The sequence below is a fragment of the Moschus berezovskii genome, chromosome 11 (assembly GCF_049115385.1).
Source record: "Moschus berezovskii isolate FMDL1 chromosome 11, NW_MosBer_1.0, whole genome shotgun sequence".
NCBI lineage: Eukaryota > Metazoa > Chordata > Mammalia > Artiodactyla > Moschidae > Moschus > Moschus berezovskii.
The window spans coordinates 69824270-69850391 of record NC_142470.1 but is presented as its reverse complement, the minus strand read 5'-3'; the positions used below and the strand labels follow the sequence as shown (position 1 = coordinate 69850391).

At 34.2% G+C, this 26122-nt stretch overlaps 1 protein-coding gene across 8 annotated transcripts in view; it reads right to left on the bottom strand.

Moving 5' to 3' along the window:
* The window catches only part of CCDC88A (coiled-coil and HOOK domain protein 88A), a 119078-nt gene that overhangs the window by 22745 nt on the left and 70211 nt on the right, over positions 1-26122 (bottom strand). For all 8 annotated transcript variants that reach the window (XM_055401096.2, XM_055401098.2, XM_055401095.2 and 5 more), the window contains 9 exons: positions 20722-20859; positions 18354-19424; positions 16665-16792; positions 14878-15016; positions 11430-11594; positions 5839-6000; positions 4393-4670; positions 4012-4155; positions 1053-1239 (listed from right to left, as the gene is read on the bottom strand). In XM_055401096.2, the coding sequence (XP_055257071.2) occupies positions 1053-1239; positions 4012-4155; positions 4393-4670; positions 5839-6000; positions 11430-11594; positions 14878-15016; positions 16665-16792; positions 18354-19424; positions 20722-20859 (2412 nt within the window). The remainder of the gene's footprint in view (positions 1-1052; positions 1240-4011; positions 4156-4392; positions 4671-5838; positions 6001-11429; positions 11595-14877; positions 15017-16664; positions 16793-18353; positions 19425-20721; positions 20860-26122) is intronic.

Here is a 26122-nt window from a genome sequence, read left to right as displayed (position 1 = left end):
ATCCATGGGATTTTCTAGGCAAGAGTACTGGAGTGGCTTGCCATTGCCTTCTCCGTAACAACACACTAATCTTCAAATCTTTGTTCAGTGATGCCTAGTTAAAATTTCAATTTGTATTCCTCATCTACTCTGGCAATCCTTATCCCCTTTTACCTCTCTCCATTTTTACTTGTACATAATTTTTATCTTGTAACATACTATATGTGTTGCAGACTAATTTTCAAAATGGTTATAGCAGTATTTCCAGTCCATGTGCTCTTCTAGAATCTTGCCATTCACCATCAAGAGGCTGAGTCTCTCTTTCCCTTGAACCTGGATGGGACTCTGCCTCAGTGACTAGAATGCAGCGGAAATGATGCTGCACAACTTCTGGGGCTTGATCATTAACACAGAGATGCTTTCTGTCTGGTTTTCACCATGGCGTGGGAAAGCCCAAAACAGTCCATGGGGAGAGATCACAAGAAGAGGAGATTGACGCTTTCAGCTGATGGTCAGCATCAACCACCAAACATGCAATTAGCCTTTCAAATCTTTCAGCTGAGGGCCCACATGTAAGTGGAGGAGACAAACTGGCCCCATTTTCCCCGTCCAAATGCTGACCCACTGGCTATGAGAGCACTCATATATACCACTGTATTTTGGGGTAAACTGTTATACAGCCATATGTAACAAAACACTGAAACACTATATATTTTCACTATGTATTATATTTATTGTCTACTTCCTTCCACCAGAATATAAATTCCACAAAAGAAGAGATTTTTCCCTTTTTGGTTTACTAATACATGCCAAGTGGTCAGTAAACATTTTTTCATTAAACAAGGGTTAATTTGTCAAAGTATCTGAACATATAAGTGTAAACTAATAGTAAAAATTGTTGAAATTAAAGAAGGAGGTTTTTCTGAATTATTTGTGAATTTAAATTATCCCTGACCAATTTTTTAAGAAATACCTCATTAAACATACTGCTATTGTCATTATGATTGTTTACCTTTTTAGGCTAGTCTTAATGCCTAAAGGAAGGAAACGGCAAGTTAATTTGTTAAGCTCACCTCACACTGGTTATTTAGCTTGGTGGATGTGATGTCCAATTGTTGGTATTGTTCCTTTAACTTTGAAAATTCCGCTTCTAATCTTGTTTGTTCCAGTTTCGAATTATTTAGAAGACTTTTCAAGTTTTTATGGTCAGTTTGCAAAACTTCAGTCTCTTTTAAAAGCTGATTATATGTATGATTCAACCTATAATTGGAAATCATGATAGAAACAGATTCTCTTCATAGCTTTCATTGTAATTTACACAACTTGAAACTGCTGTAAATCGCATTCAGACATACTTATAGAAAAGACTCTCTTGCCAGTGACTAAACGCATCGAGAATCAGTTCCAAGTCTGTAAAAACTAAATTAAAAAAATTTTAAGCATTAATCAGAAAATATTTAGCTTAAAGGACAAAGGAGAAAATAACCAATTCAGTATTAATTAACCTAGAGAATTCAAAGATTCTATAATTCAATATGAAAAATAAAGAAAAATCAGATCAAACGAATAATCAATCCAGTACGAGACATGGTAACCTATCAATCTGTGGCCAGACAACTAAGATATACATACTAAAATCAAAATTCTGGTCATTGAGATTTCTGCAAATTATTCATATTTATGCAGTCCTCAATTACTAATGACAAATTTTGGATTTTTAAAAAAAAATCAAACTATAGCTTTATCTGTCCTTTCTACTATTTACATCTTTAGAACAAGGTCCACTGACCTCTAAGAGAGAGATCAGCAAATCCTTTCTGTAAATGACCACAGAGTAATAAATACCTTAGGCTCTATGGGTTGCATGCTATCTATAGCGCACTCTTCTTTTTGTTCCCCATCACATTTTAAGGTGTTAAAAACTGTTCTTTGTTTGGGAGCTGTACAAAGCAGGCTGCAGGCTAGATATGGTCTGCTAAGTTAGCTTCTGTTTACCAACCTTGATCTTACGGCATTAAGATCTGGAACTCATATAAGGTAGAGAAAGCCAAACAAAATAAACTTTTGCTCAGCAAGACATTTGCTCACAACTATCTAATAATTTATTTCAACTCATTTCCTAAAGGATTTGAGTCCGTTTATAATAATTATAAATAACAAAATAATACATTAAAAAAAATAAAACTTGGTAAAAAAGTAAAATGGCAACACCAGAAACATCCAATAAATGCTCCATTAGCAGGCTGAATCCATGTATGAATGCATACCATGTGTGTAACAGCTGTGTAAACCTCACAGAGGCATACAGATAACTACTTAATGCTTTAAGGACAGGGAGATAAAAAGACAATATACAATGTCCTCGATATCATTCCAAAGGCAGATACTAAAATCAGCTCTTTAAGAGCGTTTTTTTTACACTGCCCCTCAAAGCTGAGAACATTAACACCAAAATGCAATTCAGAGAACATAATTCCAAAGACGCCAAGATAACCTAGTATATGTAAGAAGCTTTCTTGACTTGGCATTATCTAAGATTAAAATTTAGGTGATTTAGAGAAATGAATAAACTATTGTTCTTTACATTAAGTCTCCACAAATATCTTTTATTTATGAAAGAGTTCTTCCAGGTTTTACTGAAAGCATTTTCTTTCCTGAGAACACAGGCATGAGTGCAAAAGCTGGGTAAGAAATCAAAGTACTGACAGAAAATACTCTACTCAAGACCACTCTTCCCCTCCGACACTGCATACTGAGTGAACTGCAATCAAGTTCATCAGGCTCAATTTCTTCTTATCAGTTAGGTTGAGTTCTTTCTCTGGAGACTCATCATTTACGTATACAATTAGATTCTGCAAGGTCTACTCAAGTTCACAAACTGCCCCAGTTTGGTTTGAATTCCAACAAGAAAAAAGGTTAGGTTCAAGATGGGAGTTCCACAGTAAATGCATTCCCCAATGTTCTACATGTAATAATAACTGTGTCCTTGTATCCTATAACTTGGCACAATTTGGTCTTCCATTGTTTATACTATACAAATACATGCTCCTTGATTCTAGCTTGGTGTTAAGATTATTAAAGTTCAAATCCATCAGTACAGAATTTCTATTTGTAACAACTAAATTAAAAACTGCTGCTGCTGCTGCTGCTAAGATGCTTCAGTCGTGTCCGACTCTGTGCGACCCCATAGACGGCAGCCCACCAGGCTCCCCTGTCCCTGGGATTCTCCAGGCAAGAACACTGGAGTGGGTTGCCATTTCCTTCTCCAATGTGTGAAAGTGAAAAGTGAAAGTGATGGCTCGAGAAGCTTAGAGTTTTTTTTTTAAATAAAAGAAATGAAATAGATGTTTAATGCTAAAAATAAACTGCATTAAATTCATAATAGGATAAATACTGAATGATCCCCATTTGAATTTTGTGTGCTTTTAGCACTTTCACTAGGGCAATGTAAATACAGTAAACAAATGTTCAGATTGTTTAAATTTTTCAAAGGCTTCTAAAAATTTTTTGAAAATGTACCCTTATGAAGTAGGCTGATCACCAGTTGACAAGTTTTGATTTTGCCAAGGCTTCAAATTAAAAAATAACTGTCCCATGGTAATATGAGCCCATTAATACGTAAGACTACAAAACCAGTTAGCTAGAAAATGACAAGGCCACTTACTTGTAGCAACTCTGAAAGACAAGAATTGTGATACCAAACTAGTAGAAAGAAAGATATAAAGAATCAGGTTTCACTACATTCTGTCTCAATAAAGCATACAAATGCAATAAACATACAGAAATTTTGTATTGTGGTTTAAAAACTTAAGTAGTTGAATAAATCAAGCGACAAACAATCAGAGAAAGTTCAAGACCTACATTCTTGTCTGAATCACTCTTATAACTAGCTAAATGATGCTGTTGGGTAATTTACGTATTACCCTGGGGTCTTTTTTAAAAATTCTAAGTTATGGGTAGTACTGCAAAGGGGTAACATACCCATTGGATATAATGAATATATACAAAATTATATATATACATATTTATTACCTATCATTTTCACCACAAAGCTTCTTGAATTCTGCAGCTACAGTCTCATGGTTTTTGTTTTTAAGCAGCATTTTTTCTTGTTCCACTTTCAATGTTTTTTCCAAATCTTCCAACTGTCCTTTCTGTTTTAGTAACTGATTGTAACTGGAAAAAAAATGTTATGCATTTGGTTTATAATATTTCCTTAGGAAAAAAAAATTTTAGAAATAATGGAAATGAATTAATTTAATAAATATCACATAAAGCATGTAAGTTTATATACATTTCCTATATAAATTATCTCAGATCTGTTTAACATATAAAATTTATTACATTATTCAATTCAAATTGTTTTCTTAAATTGGTTTTAAGGTAACAACACAAGAAAAGATGATTGATTACCGATCTTCAAGGTCTTTATGTTCCACCTCAAGATTTTTGTGGGCAGACTTTAGAGTTCCATGTTTAGCAATGAGAGTCTCATATTCTGAAGCCTGCCGTTCATGTAGAAGTTCCAGCTTTTCATGATCTTTGACCAGAGAATCATAGAGAGATTTCAGATCTTCTCGCTCTTTGATTACAGATTCATTTTCATTTTCTAAGGAAGACTGCTGGATTAGGAGTTGTGCATTCTGGTTCATAAGTGAGGTACTTTGGGAATTAAGGGTGGAATTTTCAACCTACAAGAATGTATACTGTATCAGACATCAAAAAAATAGTTTATTTATAATTCTTTTAAAATAAAAGAATGTTAATTTTAGGAAGCACTAAATAAATCACAGCAGATATATTCATATTATACTAAGAAAATTTGGATTCTAGAGCCCAAAAAGGCAGGCTACCATTTAATTTTGATTTTTGGTAGGTGTTACATATCAGGTATGTATCAGGTATGTATACATATTTTTTAAGTCAAATTATTTTAAATGAAGGTGATTAGCAACAATTCCATAAAAGTAAAAAATTTAAAAAGCCAGTTTATCATTTTCTAGAAGTTGACAGTTGATAGAGCTGAAAAACTACTTGTGAAACTCAACTGGTAATTTTCTCAAGTCTAAATTAAACCAGGGCTTTCCAGGTGGCTCAGTGGTAAAGTATCCACCTGCCAATGTAAGATATGCAGGAGACATGGGTTCAATCACTGGGTTCAAAAGATCCCTTAGGAAAACGAAAGGGCAACCCACTGCAGTATTCTTGCCTAGTTAAAACCCACGGACAGAGGCGCCTGGTGGGCTACAGTCCGTGGGGGTCACAAAGAGTCACACACAACCTAGCAACTGAACAAACTAAATCAAATCAGTATTTTCTTTTTCATTTGGAAAAGAGTTATAGAAAGAACTTTTGGATTCAGAGGGGGAACAACTCCACTTTTTCAGAGGTTTCAGAGAGTTGTACTTTCCCCCACCTGACTGCTCTATTTGAAAAGACATGGGTAGTATTAATTGCAAGATGGATCCTTTGAATTAAGGATAAGTCTAAAGACAAAATTCTCATGCTGTTATTTTCCAATAACCTGACTGATATGTTGCAATAATACTTTAAAACAAGGGTTTCTACCTGATTAATTATAATTAACTTCTTGAAATGGGTGAAAGGAAAGGCCATAAAGTCAATGTAAATAAAATTATTTTTATTTAATGAGTAAATTTATTACTTAATTTAGACATTCTGACATTTTAAAAATGCTGATATCCAAAAATTTGGCATAGTACTATATAAAAATAGTTTATCTTCAACAAATTGTTAAATTCACTCACTAAGAAACAATGTTACTTATGTCTATTCATCCTTATTTTAATGCATAATTCAAGAGTTTTGTTGCATATCCCCAAAATATTACATTACAACCTGAAGCTTGGCGTTCTGTGTTTGAAGAGTGGTATTCTGCTCCTGTAATGATACTGTCTGCCTCTGAAGTGCAAGAATCTGAGCCTGCAAATTATTGTTCTGTGTTTCAAGTTGCTTCAGTTGAGTTTTCAATGCTTGCTTCTCTGCTTGCAGTGTAGCATTCTGAATAAAGAAAATACATATCAAAAATAAAAGCAGGAAACATATTTCTGTTTAACAGATGCTAGAATGTTATACAGGTGTTCATTACCATGATAATCCAAAAAATCTCAACAACCCTAAAAAAGAAAAAGACAAAACATTTCCCCTGTAACCCAAACTGTAAAAAGATACTTAATATAGGAAAGATTAATACTAAAACCTGAACAGTATTGTGTCTGTGTTCTGCCTGTTTTATAATGTCCAAAGAACAACATATTCCATTATAAATATATTTATTAACACAAAAAACAAGAATGGGATTGTCGGTTCTGTGATTTTTATTCAAAAGTGCCCAGTGCACACAGGGCTGTGTCTAGCCAAGAGACACACTAACTCCCCAGAGGCAAACACCCATATGCACATACACGTATATGTAGTGGTCCCTGGGGTAGCAGCAAAATTAAGCATTTTATAAACACAATTATTTAGAAGAGAAACAGGAACAATCTTAACCATCTGTTTAAAAAATTTAGTACATAATAGACCTAACAGATGTTACATATTTTTCTCAGTGTGTTTTTTTTCATGGTAGAACACACTTTCTACAACTATTTTAGCTATATGACTCCTGGAATGAATCCAAATAAAACATACTATTTTCAATTTTTCTAATATATAGGATCATATTTCAATTTTATAATTAAATGGTTGAATTACCATGCAAATCATTATATTTAAAATGTGATGTTTGTTATAAATATTATATTTTCATAATAAAATAAAAACACATTTAAAAATTAGCATCAAAGAAGTATAAACAAAGAATCCTCTAGAAAATCAAAATAAAACTTTAATATACAAGGCCAGAATTTATATATAATTGCAACAAGGAAAAAAGGTTACAAATGAATCAACACAGATCATCTTTATCATTATTTTATATTATTGGACAATGACAACATTCACTTTATAGGCTTGCAAGTTATAGATACTACATGTCACACTATAAAAGTTAAATCATGATTTAACTGATATTATACTAAAAAATCAAAGGTGAGAAAGAAAAATGCTTTAAAATGAATGTTGAAATTGTACTTTTGTTCATCTAATCACAAAGGGTAAAAAAAATTTACACTAGAAAAATAATATGGAATACTAATATATTTATATACCATTCTGATATAACAAAAAGGTACACCATTTTCCACTTATATATGTGAGATATGTAAGTATATTCACTTAAACTGTTATAGTTCAGCTCTTCAGAACCCAAATTGTACAAGCTCTAACAAGTCTGGGTATCCTTAATAAGAAAAACTCCTACAGTCTATAATGAATAGAAGAGATAACTGAGAGCAGACAGGGTATCTCAGAACAAGAAAAGGTTTACAATGGAAAAGAATGAAGTTAACAAACATATGTACTAGCAAATCAGCAAAAATTACCAGTCTAATATAGGGTAGCTATCTTTATAAACCCATTATCTAAATGAGTAAAATATGTCAACCAGGTAATTTCTCCCCAGTAGAAATTTATAGATGAAGTAAGTGGGAAAAGAGATTCATCTTATAGATTATAATACACCAACTTTTCTGAAATGTAATTTTTAATCCAGGTGATTGATATATATATAAATATATGACTGAATAATGAAACATGAATTTTCATATGTAGCTGATAAATACATAAAAAAGATATAAAATAGCTCACTAATAATTTAAAACACACAAATTAAAATATTTTCTCCTATCACTTAAATAGAAATTACAAGGTTGGTAATACCCAATGTCAATCTGGAATAACAGATACTCTATTAGTAGAACTGAAAATTCACTTTTTTGAAAAGCTTTTACAACAGTATAAATTAAAATTAAATACACACACAGAAGTATCTCTCTATATATGCTCTTTGGCCTATCAGTTCTACTGTCAGCAATTTATTACTCTAGGAACTTCCCTGGTGATCCAGTGGTTAAGACTCTGCCAGCCCAATGTAGGGGGTGCAGGTTCGATCCCTGGTTGGGGAACTAAGACCTCACATGCTGTAGGTCCAAAAAAGTTAGGGCTTTCAAGGTGGTGGTAGTGGTAAAGAACCCGCATGCCAATGCAAGAGATATATTAAGAGACTCGGGTTTGATCCCCTGGTCCGGAAGATCCTCTGAAGGAGGGAATGGCAACCCCCTCCAGTATTCTTGCCTGGAGAATCCAACAGGCAGAGGAGCCTGGAGGGCTGTGGTCCATAGGGTCGCAAAGTCGGACTCAGCTGAAGCAACTTAGCATGCAGAACATGTTAGGGCTTCCCAGGTGGCGCTAGTGGTAAAGAACCTCCCTGCCAATGTAGGAGACTTAAGAGATGAGGATTCAATCCCTGAATCAGCAAGGGATTCCCCTGGAGAAGGAAATGACAACCCACTCCAGTATTCGGCTGGATACAGTCCATAGGGTCGCAAACAGTTGGATACAATAGAAGAGAATTAGGACCCAGAAACATGTTATAACATGGATTTTCATGGCAGCAAAATCTGAAAAATAACTTAAACGTCCACTAATGTGGAACTTATTTAAATAAATTATGGTAATATACACACAATGGAATAGTATGTGGTCATTAAATAAAATGATATAGCTCCGTATGTGCTAAAATAGATTTAAGATAAAATAATTGAAAAATGGAAATAAGGTCTCAAAAATGTAAATCTGTAAAAACTTCTATAAACAGATACCTCACAAACATTTTCTGGAAATATAAAACTGTTTTCAGTGATTATTTTTGGATGAAAAAGTAGAAATCAGTAGTGTAAGAGATTAACTTCTGTCTTCGTGGCTTAGTTTTCAATAAACAAATTAGAAAACAATAAAACCAAAGTTGGCTTAAAGCTCAACATTCAGAAAACTAAAATCATGGCATCCGGTCCCATCACTTCATGACAAATATATGGGGAAACAGTGGCTGACTTTATTTCTTTCTTCAAAATCACTGCAGATGGTGACTGCAGCCATGAAGTTAAAAGACGCTTACTCCTTGAAAGTTATGACCAACCTAGACAGTGTATTAAAAAACAGAGACATTACTTTTTCAACAAAGGTGCGTCTAGTCAAGGCTATGATTTTTCCAGTAGTCATGTATGGATGTGAGAGTTGGACTATAAAGAAAGCTGAGCGCAGAAGAATTGATGTTTTGAACTGTGGTGTTGGAGAAGACTCTTGAGAGTCCCTTGGACTGCAAGGAGATCCAACCTGTCCATCCTACAGGAGATCAGTCCTGAGTGTTCATTGGAAGGACTGATGCTAAAGCTGAAACTCGAATACTTTGGCCACCTGATGTGAAGAGCTGACTCATTTGAAAAGACCCTGATGCTGGGAAAGATTGAAGGCAGGAGGAGAAGGGGATGACAGAGGATGAGATGGTTGGATGGCATCACTGACTCCATAGAGATGAGTTTGAGTGAACTCTGGGAGTTGGTGATGCACAGGGAAGCCTGGCGTGCTGTGGTCTATGGGGTCATGAAGAGTCGGACACAACTGAGCAACTGAACTGAACTGAACTGAATCACAACTCCTTTACTTGTTAGCACGTTAAGTTCTTTAGGCTCACTCATCTTTGAAGAATAAATGGTTGCTAAATTATTTTCTACAGTAAATATTTAATAAACTCACTCAGTGCATATTTATTAAGAATCTGCTATCTACCAAGCATTGTTTTACAGAGAGAAGGCACAGTGATGTAAAAGAAAGACAAGCTACCTGCTTTCAGGGAACTTTTTTATAGTAAATAGTAAATCAGTGAATTAAAAAAATTAATTGGTAAAAAGTTCCATGAAGAAACTAAGCAAGGCAGTGGTGTGAAGGTAAATGGTTTTAGGTTGGGGATGACTGTTTCAGTGGAGAAGGGATCAGGGAAAACCCCCTATAGATGACATGTGATGTAAGACCTGAATGTTGACAGAAGCCTGCCACGTGTTCCAGCTAGGGTAAGCAAACAGAAAGTCCCTGAAAGAGGAATGAACAGAAAATGCCAATATGACTAGAATTAATCTGCCTATTAAGTGCCAGTCACTGTTCTGTTTTCCACATATTAACAGATACTAATATTATCCTCCGGAGAAGGCAATGGCAAGCCACTCCAGTACTCTTGCCTAGAAAATCCCATGGACAGAGGAGCCTGGTGGGCTACAGTCCATGGGGTCGCTACTAGTCGGACAAGACTGAGCAACTTCACTTTCACTTTTCACTTTCACACGTTGGAGAAGGAAATGGCAACCCACTCCAGTGTTCTTGCCTGGAGAATCCCAGGGATGGCGGAGCCTGGTGGGCTGCCGTCCTTGGGGTCGCACAGAGTCGGACACGACTGAAGTGACTTAGCAGCAGCAGCAATATTATCCTCAGATTAATAAACAAGGTAAGCAGAAGACTAATATGGTATAAGGCCAGAGATACAGGCAGGGCAATGTCAGATAGGATCTTATGGATATAGTAAAAAACATGGAAGTGAAAGTTCATTTGACAGTGTCCAACTTTGCGATCCCATGGACTGTATGTAGCCCACTGGGCTCCTCTGTCCATGGAGTTGGTACTCATTCCCTTCCCCAGGGGATCTCCCAACCCAGGGATTGAACCTGGGTCTCCTGCACTGCAGGTCTATTCTTTACCTCTGAGTCACCAGGGATTTCATTATTAATAAAATGGGAAACCATGAAGATTTTAAGCTGGAAAATGACATGACCTGGATTATGTTTTGAAAATAACTGTAGGGTTTCCTTGGTGGTCCAGTGGTTAAGAATCCACCTTGCAATGCAGGGGACACTGATTTGCTCCCTGGTTTGGGAAGTTCCCACATGCTACGGGGCAACTAAGCCCAAAAGCTGCAACTACTAAGCCCACGTGCAGTAACTACTGAAGCCTGTAAACCCTAGAGCCCATGCTCTACAACAAGAGACGCCACTGCAGTAAGAAGCCCACACACCGCATCTTGAGAGCAGCTCCCACTCTCTGCAACTAGAGAAAGCCCATGAGCAGCAACAAAGATCCAGTGCAGCCAAAAATAAATAAATAAAAAACCTCACAAATTATTAAAAAAAAAACTCTAGGTTACCACATTGAGAATGGGTCAGTTTGGGCAAGAAGTGAAAGGGGTAGGCCGGTTAGGATGATACTCTCTTAATAGTCCAGATGAGGGATAAAGGTAACTTAGACTAGAGTGTTAGCACCAGAGACAGAAATAGATGAGTTTGCATTCTGTTTACATGACAGAGTTGACAAAGCTTGCTGATGGGCTTACATGACGATAATGAAGAAAAGAATATTAAATTGTTCTTGTCTTAATACTATAAAACAAACTGATCAAGAAAGTATAAAATGAACAAAACTACAAAACCAGATTAGATAAATTTTCTGTTATACATTCAGTGATCCTTTACTTCTAAAAAACTTTATTCTTCTAATATACTTACATTTCTTTCAACTTCAATTAATCTGTCTTTAACTTTCAGAAGCTCTCTAGTTGTTTCCTGACTTTCTCGCTCCCATTTGTTGTCTTCACCTGCAGCTGGAGGAGAGCTCTGAACCATTCTTTCCTCATCCTGTCTCTGTTTGAGAGCCTCATAATTCTTTTTCACCTAAAATTTTAAAATATCTTTTAAAACTGAAGCATAGTTGATTTATAATATTGTTTTCATTTATTTAAAAAGGGAGAAAACATACCACCAAGGTTATATTTATCATAATTAAACTCCACAACGGTCTGGTGAATGTAAGAGACAGTTTATTTAAAAATATAATAATATATACAATTACCATTATTATCATGATCACAATTTATGCATTGTAAAGTGCAAATGTTTTCCTCTGGAAATATTAATATATCCTGCTTAAGTGTCATGTTGCTATTATTTTGTAATTTCAGATCCTGTTGCTTATGATGAAAATATCACTGAAGAACAGATGAATACAGACTTGTTGCTAAGTACTAATAATTGTTTTTAGAGCTATTTATAATTGGTTTAGAGATTTCAGAGATCCCCATGTCAAGAACAAAAACTTGACACATGTATTAATTCCCCTTAAAAAGAATAACTGAAGCTGAGGAAATATCTATGTATGGTCTTTTTAAAAGGATTATGTTGCCCAGAATGACCTGTTAATAAATAAATGACTTCTTTATACAGATATTGACCCATATAAAATTACTATTATTAAAGAGTGAGCAATTCAAGGATATATCTTATCCAGGGTTTTCTGGTATGATTATAACAAATCCTACTTCAACAGAGAAAACTCAAAACTAACAATTTGGTCATCATCCAAAATTAATAATTAACTAAACAGCTCTCTTCAATTTAAATTATTGTTATACTGAATTACTAGTTTTTCCTAGGAAATGATTATCATAAATTTCTAACTTAAACCCAAACTTTCTATTAAGACAAGGAAACAGATGTTTAAAATAATTCAATGTCTAATGCAACCTCAAGAAAGCTTTATGGCTCAAACTTTGCTACTACTACTGAGTTAGACAATAATGATGTGAGATTATAGAAAATAAGATGCCTAGATAGAGTGTCGCTTAAATCTTGGCAAATGATTGAACAGATGTTCTGAGATCCTGACTTTCCACTTTTTAAAAAAATACTTCTGACACCCTAATAATATAGATGGATAACATAATTTCCAGTCTATTTTACATTAATTTCTCACAGGCTCTTTTTTCAAGGCCTGTAAGAGTTATGGACATATGTCATTATTAAGAAGGGGACATGAGAATAAAACTCAGAACTTCTTATTTTCAGTCCACTGTTCTGTAAGTTTCAAAAATGGTCCTTTAGCTTATATATCATTAATCAGAATAATTAATTTATGTTCATATTGAAAATGACTTTTTCTATCAGGGTTTTTCAGGGGCAGTATACAGGTGGGTGTTGCCTTCTTATCTAATTTATTAATTTAAATAAATTAAATGCTCTTTAATTGGGATGTACAGACCATTTACATTTTATGTGATGACTCACATAGTTTGGTTTAAAATTGCTATCGTGCTATTTATTTTCCATTTGTCCAACCTGTAGTCTGTTCTCTCTTTTTTCTTTTTCTGCCTTTATTTGGATTTTTTGATTCTATGTAATCTCCTTTGCTGGCATTTTAGTTATACTTCTTTGTCATACTATTTTAGTGGTTACTTTATACTTATTACTCATATTTAGCTTTCACAGTCTATGTTAACTATGAAAAAACTAGAACAGTATAATTAATTAATCATATATTAAAAACTAGAACAGTATAATTTCAGTTGAATGTATGTTTATGGCAGAAAACTAGTCCAATAATAATAATTTGGAAATCTTGCACTTCCAAATGGCTGAAAGTGGAAGACAATCTCTAACTTTTAGACCTGAAACACATCATATACCAACCCATACTCAAACCCATTTATTTTCTGGCTTAGTAGCTTCATGAAATTGACTTTATTTGAAATATAGTGATACTGCATAAAGGGCAAAAATTCATAAAAAGAAAGATGATTAATGAAATGTGGTAACAAGTTTTACTTTATTTTTTTGGACAACACTTTATGCTGACTATACAAAGTTCTACAATTTCTTCTGTAACAAAAAAACGTTCTGTGTTAATGTCTGAGACAAACACCAGCAATGATGGTATGGGCAAATAAGGAACCAATCCTTTTCCTCTCCTGTGTGAGAAATTAAACTTTGGGTAACTTTCTCTGGAAACCTGATAAAACTACAATGTTCCATGTTACCAGTCAAGAAAAATGACTTCTGATTGGTAAACTGTATTTGTACTACAAGAACTATAAATACCTAATAAGAAGCTACATCTTTGGACTTCTCTGAGTGTAGGAACTCTTAAATCTTAAGACTGTGAAGATCTTAAATCCATGCATTTGGAGATGATGACTGGTAATAAGCATGACGTCCCAAAGCCAGAGCAGCTTTCACACATAACCAATGTGAATCTTGTCTTCTTGCATCTGAACTATCATCTAGTGAGAAGATGACTCTCTGACAAATATGTGAAGAGGGAGATTGTGCCCTACTATTAGCTTATACTTCCTATAATGCTCTGAATGAAATGGTTCTAAATGTGGCCTATAGTAAGGTTGTCAGCCTGAATATCTGATTGACTGCAAAACCACTCCAGGTATGACTACAGAGCTAATAAAAGGGAGTAAAAAGCAGAACATCATTCTACAAACACTAACCCTATAGAATGGGCAAGTCCCTTCAATTTCAATTCATTCACATAGGGAAAACAGATAGTAGCCCCTACCTCACATATTTCACTGAATAATTCCAAATAACACAATAAAAAAATTTAGAAAAGACCTCAAGTTTTTTAGATCAAGGGCTCTCTTATACCACACATACTGCTTCCCTCTACGTGCTATCCTCACACCAATATTTTTTAATCAAACTTTTACCTGGATTCTCAATAGGAAAAGAGTGACAGTGAAGTGTCAAAATCACATTGAGAGCTTTTCCCAATGAAATAAGTCTGCCTCTTCCCCATTCCACTCTCATAATTCCAATATGTGTCTTCATACATATTGAGGGACATTCATATACAAAATAAGACTGAATAAATTATAGCATATAGACAAAATAGTTTGTTATAAACTACATAACAAAGACCTGTTTAAGAATAACCTCAAGTTTAAGAAAAAGAAATAGACAAAACAGTAATAAAATTTTATGTTTCATTTTATACTTTTCTGTTCAAATATCTGACAGGGAATTCCCTGGCGGTCCAGTGGTTAGGACTCGGTGCTTTCACTGCTGGGTCCCAGGTTCAATCCCTGGTCAGTGAACTAAGATCCCACAAGCTGCGCAGTGCAAAAGAGAGAAAAAGTTGACAATCAAAATTCTTTCCAAGAAAATCACTTACTGTTTTTAGTTCTTGGCGCAACTGCTGGTTGTAATTTGTGGACTCTTCTAGTCGAGCTTCTAAAGCAGCAATTTTTTCTTCTTTTATTTCAAGAGACTTCTTTAGAGTGGATTCTAATTTTGATTCCAAAAGTTTGTATCTATTATCCAAGTGTAAAAAGAATATAGTTCATTACTAGAGGTCAGAAAGTTATTTTTAAAGATAATTTATGATTGGATACTGATACATAAATAAGCCTTACAAAATAGTCTTTTTAAAAAAGAAGCAAATTATTCTGTTCTTTCTGCCTACTCTCTCTTTTTAACTATTCCTGGTAATGAGAAAAAAACAAAAAAGCCCTGAGTATACAGCTCCAGATTACAGTCTAGTTTGTCAAAAGCAAAAATTAATGCTAAAAAAAGTCATCTGGAAGATCTTAGTCTCAAAATATTTCTTTTAGTTTCATAAGAATAGAATCTACAGGAAGAGTAAGTGGATGGATTAATTACATTATTAAGCATTTGTCTATGATATTAATATATATTTACACAAGTACATATGAATAGTTAAGACTTAAAGCACTCTGAAGACGACCTTCAGGGCATGGAGAACTTGCAGAATATTGAAAATAAACAGGGGGGACAACATAGTAAAGAGCCAAGATACTGACAACAGAACAGGAAGGGGCAGATAGGTTTGAGTGTTAATATTTTAGTTATCTTTCTGATTGATGGGTTCATGAATATTTATATTATTAAGATTTTTTTCTTTATAAAAAGTATGTCCATGAGCATACTCTGAGAGGGAACCACAGACTAGGAATTACAGATTAATCTATTTCTTACACCTGAGAACCTCGATGACTAAACCAAATAAAAACCTGAAGTACATATATGAGAAATTCTATCATACTGTGCCTCTTATTGTAATTAATTTGTGTGCATATACTTTCTGCTCAATCAGATTTTAAGTTCATTGACAACAGAGAAAAAAATCTTACTTTGATATTGGTTTGAGTCAACGAACAATTTTAAAGCATGTAATGTGTATGACTCTGGATGTATTAAATTTGTGATGCCCGAGTTCTGACTGTCCAGGTAGAGATGTTCAGTAAGCAGGGAATAATATGCATGTCAGCTGAGATGATGGATAGAATGCTCATGGAATGGATAAGAGGCCTAAGAACCTAACTCTGGGAAGCTATATTGAAAGAGAAGGCACAGGACAAAGAACTGTTAAAAAGAGAAAGACAAGAGTGATCACACGGCACTGTTTTCAACTCTACCACTAAATTCACTTTGCTACATTTATACATTCAATTCCACAATTAGACTATATATTCCACAATGGTAAGAATAAATTCTTGCCAATAAATACAACCTGCTTAATTTTTTCCACATACATTTATTTATTATAAAATATACTTACTAGAACAGTAATGATGGATAGGCAATAAAATACAAATTATAGAATCACAAAAATTCTAATGAAATAAAATCTAGTGTATAACAATATTCTTAACAATACACACTTCTATTCCAGCTGGAATCATGTGGTCAACTGGACACTAAACAGCAGACTACTTGAAAATCTAAGTAATTGATAGACTATTTACCATAGGAGAATAAAAATTCTTCAAGCCTGTACTGAATATTTTCAAATTAAACTGTATACAAGTTAATTTTTTATTCTGTTTGTTAAGCCCTAGTTTTACACATTATTTTTCTGCCTTAATTGCTCCACAGTCTCAAAATTAATGGTTGAGCAAAATATATGATTTCCACTGTTTCTTAGATAGACTTACTCACCGGTCATCAGTACTTTGCTCATCATGTAAGAGTCGCTCTTTGTTTAACCCTATCTTCTCAAGCTCATGAGTTAATTTTTCAAGATCATTATTCATTTGTTGAGTCTTCAATTTTTCACTCACCAAATCCTTATTTTAAAAGTAATGCAAAACTCACGTAAGTGTTGTGAACATAAACATCAAAGAAATTCAGCCAAGATCTCATCCAGGAATACACATAATTTAAACCAGGAAAGACAGAATGGCTGTTGCTGAACTTTTTATCAATAAAAACAGTCAAGCAAAAAAATTATAACCCAGTTCAAAGAGTAATGTTTTCCTTCTTTATTTTGCTAATACTTTTTAACTTTTTAATGTTAAAAACTAAAAGGAGAAACTTGTACTTGGTGATACACCTTGGGTTTGAAAAGTGTGGGGGAAACAACACATATCCATTAACTTTTCATAGTGAACTAGAACTTTAGTGCATATTTCTTTCATGAATATATGTTGGATACAACACCCTTCTCCCATCACAAGCACCCCTCTCCCAGTGGAAGAGGCCTAAGACATTGATCTGAATGACTATAGATGCTTAGAGATGCAGGGACCAGGAACCTATTGTTCATGTGTGTAGAATTGTAGAACAACAGAAAGGAAAAAGAAAAAGGATAATAATGATCCCTTTTCAATGTCTCTTTAGCAGAAAGGCAGATTTCCCAGTGCAAGCATCTGCCAGAATGCTAAATTTTTTTAAATTGAACTTAAAAGGTTATCAATCTAGTAGAGCATAGGGATAGCAAATAAACACTATTTGCTCTTTTCTGAGTTACACCAACCATTTATTGCCAATCTACTACTATAAATTTTAGAATTCTTCATGATACACAGATCCAAAAAACTACCAATTGTTTGGTGTTGACCTGATATGCATTCTCTTGCTAATATTCTCTCAGTCAAAATCCAAGGGACGTTGAAATCTGAAAGATCTAGATTTGAATCCAGAAATCCAAATCTACCATTTTGTTCTTAAATAAGTTACTTAATGTCTCTGAATCTCAGTTTTCTAATCTAATGGAGGTAACAGAAATAAAGGATTGGTTGTAAAAATTACCCAGTATTTGGCACATAGCTAGTATTCAATAATTAATAATTATCACATTCAGTAAGTTTTGATCATATATTTTAATATTACTTTGAAACAAAAGTGTAAAATTATAAGAAATAAGTCAGGTACTACATGGATAACTTATTACTACAATTTCTTAAAAAATACAATTTGCATTAACTTCTTAATTTAACAGAAGTTGGAAACTTGGAAACTTTTTAATTCTAAATTTCTACTCTGAACCATAAATAGACTATACAAATTACCATAATAAAGCTTAAAGAAGTTATAAGTTAAAAAAATTTAAAAATTTGTTTGAAATTTAAGTAACGGACTGATGCTAAAGCTGAAACTGCAATACTTTGGCCACCTCATGCGACGAGTTGACTCACTGGAAAACACTCTGATGCTGGGAAAGGTTGGGGGCGGGAGGAGAAGGGGACGACGGAGAATGAGATGGCTGGATGGCATCACCGACTCTGTGGACATGAGTTTGAGTGTACTCCGGGAGTTGGTGATGGACAGGGAGGCCTGGCGTGCTGTAATTCATGGGGTCGCGGAGAGTCAGACACGACTGAGCGACTGAACTGAACTGAAACTTACCTCTCGTAACGTAACCAAAGTTTTTATATCAATAGTTGCTCTTTTCACAAGCTCTTTATTTTCTTTCTCTAATTCTTTCAGACGAATGCAAGATTCTTTATAAATACCAATCTCTTTGAAAAGGGTTTTGTTTTCTTTTTCCAAATTTCCAATTTTCACATTATTTTCTTCTAATGTGGTATCTTTTATTTCTGCTTGTTGCCGGAGTCTCTTATTTTCCTTCTCCAGTTGTTTTTTATCCTTTTCCAGTTGAGAAGTCTCTTGCTCTAATGATTTATTTTCTTTTTCCAGCTGTTCTAGTCTTTTGCTAGATATTTTTAACTCTTCTAGGTTTTTCTGCAATGTTTGACTTTCCATCTCTAAGTCCTGTAGTTCACTTTCCAATTGTTGGATTTTTTTATTGCTGTTTTCAAGAGCTTTCTGTAGCCTTTGATTTTCTGTATCTAAACCCTGATAACTAACTTCTAAGCGTTCTGTTTTCTTGAAAGATGCTTTCATGAGCTCTAAACCTTTCTTAAGTTGTTCTTTTTCACTTTCCAGTTCTTTATTCTCTAGTTGTAGCTGAGCCATCTTCATGCTTGCACACTTCAAAGATTCCACACTCCTTCGAAGTTCTAAGTTTTCCTCATCAAGCTGGGAATTCTCTTTTTCCAGGGATTCTAACTGAAAAGTGAGGTTTTTAAAGCTATCCAATGTTTTTTTAAACTTCCTATTTTCTCTTTCTAGCTCCGAATTTTCTTGTTCTAAGGCCTCAATTTTTTCACAAGTAATTTTTAAATTGGTTATCTTTTTCTGTAACAGTTCATTTTCTTTTTCAAGATGATGCAACTCATTTTCAAGTTCTTCTGCTCTTTCTCCTTTTTCTTTATAATGTTCCAATTCTTTTCTGATTTGCCTTTTTTCAAATTCAATCTTGCTTAGCTTGCTACTTGTTTCTTTGATAGATTCATGGAGAATTTTGTTTTCTTTTTCAATGTCTTTCACCCGTGCTTCAGCACTTATCTGGGAGCGCTGCCTTAAGGAGGACACGGTTTGATTCAGATGTTCATTTTCCTGTTCTAATATTTTAATCTAATTTAGTAAAAAACAAAAAGAGAAAATTTAAAACTTAATGGAACATGAACTAAATATTTTAAAATTACATAGTTTTCCTCCTCCAAAAACTAGCAGGGAAATCAGATTAAAAGGTGCTAAAATTGTCTATTTTCATTTTAATTATGACAAATATTTACTGAGAGATCACCATGTACATGTACTGCCAGGTCTTTAAATTTCATCTTTAGGGAATCCAAAATGTACAGGAATGGTTAAGAGAGATGAATATTAACCAAAATGATCTTCAGATTATATACTGGTGATATGTTTCAAATTCAAATATGAGTCTAGATGAAATGTATACACATATCTTCTTGAAGATACATGCTTTACATTCATTCAAAAAATTTCACAATGCATATATAGGAAGACCTCAGTAAATACAGTATTTGCTCTATTATATGCGTAGATGTGTATGTGTGTGTGTGTGTGTGTGTATTCATTTCTTAAAAGAATTCTAATTTGGAAACATCAAAATAACAATATCCCTGGTACATTTAAAAACTAAAACATCCAATTTATAGTATGGTCTATTATAATGGTAATGGTTCTTAAAATTCAGTGTATTAAACAATCAATTCTGAGAAACTTGTAAAAACAGAGATTCATGCTTAGCTCTAGAATTTTTGTTCCATAGCTCTATGGAAATGCGTATTTTCACAGGTGACCTAAGGACTAATCCTGGTGATTCAGATGGTAAACAGTCTCCCCTGCAATGCAGGAGATATGGTTCAATCCCTGGGTCGGGAAGATCCCCTGGAGAATTAAATGGCAACCCACTCCAGTATTCTTGCCTGGAAAATCCCATGGACAGAGGAACCTGGCAGGCTACAGTCTACGGGGTCACAAAGAGTTGGACATGACTGAGCAACTAACACTTTCACTTTGAGGACTACAGCTCGATGATACAAATAATTTTACTTCTAAAAATTAGAAATTTTATAACAGCCAGTTATTTAATCTATTTGATTCTGTTTCTTCAAGCATAACATGTGAATGACCAATAAAACTTGAGAGCAAGTATGAAAATATACAGAACAGCTTTGCTGCCACCACTTCAGTGGGATCAGAGTAGGGCTGCACTTCATCCCAATTTCATTCAGGGCCTTCAATATCTGCAGTCTCATTCCACTGACACTTGAAAAGCAATTCATGCACAGGTACCACGAAATTTTATATCAGATAATTATTAAGCACACTGACAATTTAAACTTTAAAATAACTTTTGTTAATAATTTTTAAGATATGTTGCTTAATAAAAAATTTTATGAACCTGTCTCTCTGAATTTTCTCGAAGTGTTTCAATCGTTTTTTCAAGCTGAGCTTTTTCCTTCATTAGATCTTTGCTTAAATTCTGACAATTCTGAAGACTTTGCTTTTCTTGAATAATCTCATTTTCAAGGATTTCAACCTGGTGAAAATGAAATCACAAAACAATATATCATTAGTATTTCAAAATAGTGGAAGCATGTAAAAACAAAAGCTAATCACTGAATAAAGGGTAGAAGACAGTTTTAATACTCAAATAGTGAAATTTAAGAATTTCATAGAAAAATTCAAGTAGTATTTCAAGGTAATTTTAGCAGCTATCTAAAATATACAGACATGATTATCTTTCTTGTCCTCTGCATCTTCGAAGGCAAATTTCCACTTCTAAACACAAACACAGATACAACTGCATACATACCCACATGCCACATGAAGAATACACAAAACTTACTGAAAAAAACTCTTGGCTTGAATGGATTTGTAAAACGAAAATTTAATTAGTCAAGGAATTTAGTGCATAAGAAGGAAAAGATGAGAAAATGAGGAGACAAGAAGGAACTTGGATTAAAAAGAGAAAAAAAGGAGACTACTAGAGAAAAAAAGATTTGAGCAAAACTCTATCAAAGTATGAGGTTAACAACTATGAAAAAACAAATTCAACTTCAAAATATGCCAAATTAGTGATTTCCCCATTATTATATAACATATTCAAACCAGGTAACCAAAAACAAAAGATTTAGGCATATAAAATATTCCACTTCACGTTTAAATATTACCTAAATCCTTGTAACAACAGTAAGAAACTCTAAGAAGTAATATTAATATCTCAGAAGCATAAAGTCACAAATCTTACTCAATAATTCACATTAGATTTACACAATCAGGAACCTTTAAGCTATTAATAACTAATCTGTTCCTCATATTACATACTGAAATATATGGACAGTATTTATTTAATTAAACTCATTAGCTGTATTAATGGAATTCAAATGAAACATTCAATTTACAAAAGATATACAAAGAATTAAATCAAAAATTGCTGGAATCACTAATTTACTAATTAGATTTAAAGTTAATTTCAAAATCAAAATTCCAGATTTACAGTGGCAACAAAAATAAAACCACTCCAAGTTCTAAATGGTCACTTCTATTTTAACACTATATTTATTGTGAAATGCTTATTTGGTTAATGAATTAAAGATGATGCAAAGAATTTTTTAAAAGAGAAAAAATCTTTCAAGAAAATCAAAGTGTCCATCTGCATTATCTAAGGCAGTGGTTCTCATGGCATGGTTCCACAATAGCAGGATGAGTCTCACCTAGGAACTTCTTATCCCACCCTAGCCCTACCACATTAGAAACTCTGGGCATGGGGCTCAGCAATCCATATCTTAACAAGCGCTGAAGGTTACTGTGATGAATACCTACCCATTCAAAGCCATTGGTCTAAATACAAGGCAGATTTTCATAACCAAATCTAGAAACCGAGAATCCAAAGGTAAAACTAGACATAGCTGACACATGTAGAAGAATATTTATTACAGAATATTTTTCAGTGACCAAGAACTGGAAACAAAAGTGAAAGCACATTTTGAAGGGTATACATGATGGAGGGTAATCATGATAAAAACATCATGTACGTCTTTATAATACGATTTCTATTTATGTATACTGTGTGCATGTGTTTGTGTAGGTAGAAAGATATGCACAAATAAATTACTTGGTCTAACTGTCCCACAACAGGAAAATAAGAGTATCTCAGAGATATTACAAGTTTGGATCCAGACCAAAAAAGTAAGTATTACAATTAAGCAATAAAGTAAGTATTACAATTAAGTGAGTCAAATGAATATTCTAAAAGCTATGTTTACCCCACACTGTAGTCTATTAAGTGTGCCATACCATTATGTGTAAAAAAACAATGTACATACCTTCATTAAAAAATACTTCATTGCTAAAAAATGTTAACCATCACCTGAGCCTTCAGCAAGTTTTAATCTTCTTGCTGGGGGAGTGTCTTGCCTAGATGCTGATGGCTGCTGACTGATCAGGGTAGTGGCTGCTGAAGGTTGGGATGGCTATGTAATTTCTTAATAACGTCTGCTCTGTCAGTTGACTCTTCCTTTCATGTACAATTTCCCTGTAGCATGCAAGGCTACAAAAACTTTTTTTTTCAAAATTGGAGTCAATTCTCTTAAACACAGCCACTGTTTTATCAACTTTATGTAATATTCTAAGTCCTCTGTTGATATTTCAACCAACTTCACAACATCTTCAACAGTAGACTCTGTCTCAAGAAACTTTCTTTACTCATACACAAGAAGTAACTCCTAATCCATTATAGCTGTATCATGAGATTGCAACAAATCAATCACATCTTCAGGCTCCATTTCTAGTTCTGGTTCTCTTGCTAATTCCTCCACATTTGCAATTACTTCCTCCACTGAAGCCTCTAAGTCATCCATGAAGGGTAGAATCAATTCCTTCCAAACCTGTTAACGTTGTTATTTTTAACTCTTCCCATGAATCACAAATGCTCTTAATGGCATCTAGACTGGTAAGTTCTTTCCAGAAGGTTTTCAATTGACTTTGCCCAGATCCATCAGAGGAATCACTTTTGATGGCAGCTATAGCCTTATAAAATAAAGAGTAGACTTCAAAGTCAACTTACTCTTTCATCTATGGGCCACAGAATGGATATTGTGTTAGTAAGCATGGCAACAACACGAATCTCAATCCTAAGTCTCTAACAGAGCTCTTGGGGATCAGGTGCACTGTCACTGAACAGTCCTATTTTGAAAGAAATTTTTGTTTGAGCAGTAGATCTCAAAAGTGGGCTTAGAAGAGTCAGTAAACCATACTGTAAACAGATATGTTGTCACCCAGGCTTTGTTGTTCCATCAAGAGAGTACAGGGAAAATAAGTACAGAGAGGACAGATTAAGCAGAATTCTTAAGGGCCCTAGGATTTTTGAAATTGTAAATGAGCACTGACTTCAAGTCACCAGCTTCATTAGCCTCTAACAAGAGAGTCAGCCTGTCCTTTAAAGAAAAAAAAATTATTTATTTGGCTGTGCCAGGTCTTAGTTGCGGCATGTGGGATCTTTAGTTCCGGCATGTGGGATCTAGTTCCCTGACCAGGGATCAAGCCTAGGCCCCCTGCATTGGGACTGCGGAGTCTTAGCCACTGGGACTGCAAGGGAAGAAACCTGTCCTTTGAAGCTTCGAACCTAGGTATTAATTAAACTCTTCCAGCTATGGAAGTCCTAGATGGAATCTTGTTCCAATAGAAGGTTGTCTACGCTAAAAATCTTGTTTAGTGTAGTCATCTTAATTAATTATATCTTCTGGAAAACTAAATACAGCTTCTACATTAGTACGTGTTGTACTTTTACGTTACAGAAACATCTCTCCTTCAACCTCACAAACCAACCTCTAAAATATTAAAAGTTTTCTTCTGAAGCTTCCTCACCTCTCTCAGCCTTCACAGAACTGAAGAGAGGGCCTTGCTCTGAATGAGGCTTTGGCTTAAAGAAATGCTGTGGTTGGCATTTCTTCTATCCAGACCACTAAGACTTTCTCCATATAAGCAATAATGCTTTCATTTTCCTATCATTCAAAGTTCACTGAAAGTACTTTTAATTCAAGAACTTCTTTGCACGCACATCCTGGCTAACTGGTGTAGGAGACCTACCTTTCAGTCTATCTCAGCTTTCAACACTCCTTCCTCACTATTCTTAATCATTTCTAGCTTTTGACTTGATTCTGAAAGTGAGAGATATGCAACTATTCCTTTCACTTGAACACATACAGGCCACTCTAGGGTTATTAGTTGCCTGATTTCAATATTGTTGTGTCTCAGGGAATAGGGAGGTACAAGGAGAGGGAGAGAGATGGGGAAATCACCAGTCAGTGGAGAAGCTGGAACACCACATCACTTGATTAAGTTCACTATCTTATATGGGTATAGTCTATGCCACCCCAACACCATTAAAATACTAACATCAAAGATCACTGACAGAGATTCCCATAACAAATACAATAACAATGAAAGAGTTTGAAATAGTGTGAGAATCACCAAAATGTGACACAGAGACAATAACCAAGCAAACGCTATTAGAAAAATAGTACTGAGAGACTTGTTTGAAGCAGGGTTGCCTCCAACTTTAAAGTTGTAAAAAACAACAACAACAGCAATTATCTGTGAAGTGTAATAAAGTACTATGCAATAAAGTAAGGTATGCTTGTTATTTCTTTTCAAAGTCTACTTAAATTCAGGTTTCATAATCCCTAAACTGTGGCCTCTAAATACCAATGTCCACTAAAAGAAAGAAGGCCTTTTTAGAGAAATGGCTGAGTCCAGGTCTGAAGCAGGAAATGTTTTAGAGGAACCTAGAACACTATCACCGCAGAAAACAAGGAAGCTCTGCAGGAGTGCTTAGGTCATGTCATAAGGATTCAGGGAGCAGTTTAAAAGAGTTGGGAGGGTAAGAAAAATATAGTGTATTAAAATACATCAAATATTTTTAAATCTATGAGTTTATTATGACTCCACAACAAACTCAATAATTATCTCAGGAGGACATGAGAGAACCAATTTCTTACTAGGACACCGGTAAATAAAGGACAAGAATCAAACATTCATCCTATTTTATCCACCCTAAGAGTTGTTCCTCAGGGTAACTAACAGTGGTTTATTTTTTAACCCAGTATTTTTTTTAAAAAAAGGTTTTCCTTACAGAAACACTCTAGCTACCAAACTAAGAATGGATAATATAATATCAGGATTTTGTACCCTCAGATTAATTAAGGGATCTAAACCAATGATTTTCTATGACTACAAACATCACAGAAAGAGATAACCAGACATGTACCACTTGTTTGAAGTTTCTTCAACAGAAAAACTACTAGGAAAGAAGGGTAATTCTATAGACTAAAAACGACTTAAGGGACACATCAACTGATTGAACATACCAATCTTATTTGGATTTATATTCAAAAAACATTTGAATATACTTATATTCAAAAAATATAAACTTTAAAAAAAAATCATAATAGATTTGAGAAACTGAAATGCTGATCAAAAGCTGTAATTTTTTAAGTGTGATATCATCACTATTCTTTTAATTCCTTACTTTTTAGAAATTTATACTGAGATATTCATTGGTAAAACATTACCATATCTAGGACTTACTTCAAAATTATCTGGTGGTTGCATGGAGAGTATCAGGGTAGAAGTAAGATTAGTTGTAAGTTAACTGTTGAAGTTGAATGAGTCTAAGAGTGCATTTACTTCATATTTATACAAGTTTGAAACCTATATAATCAGTTAAAATAATATTGAGGGTACAATAAAAGTTGGAAAATAAATGTTCTATCTAAACACTATTTATTTATACTTTTACA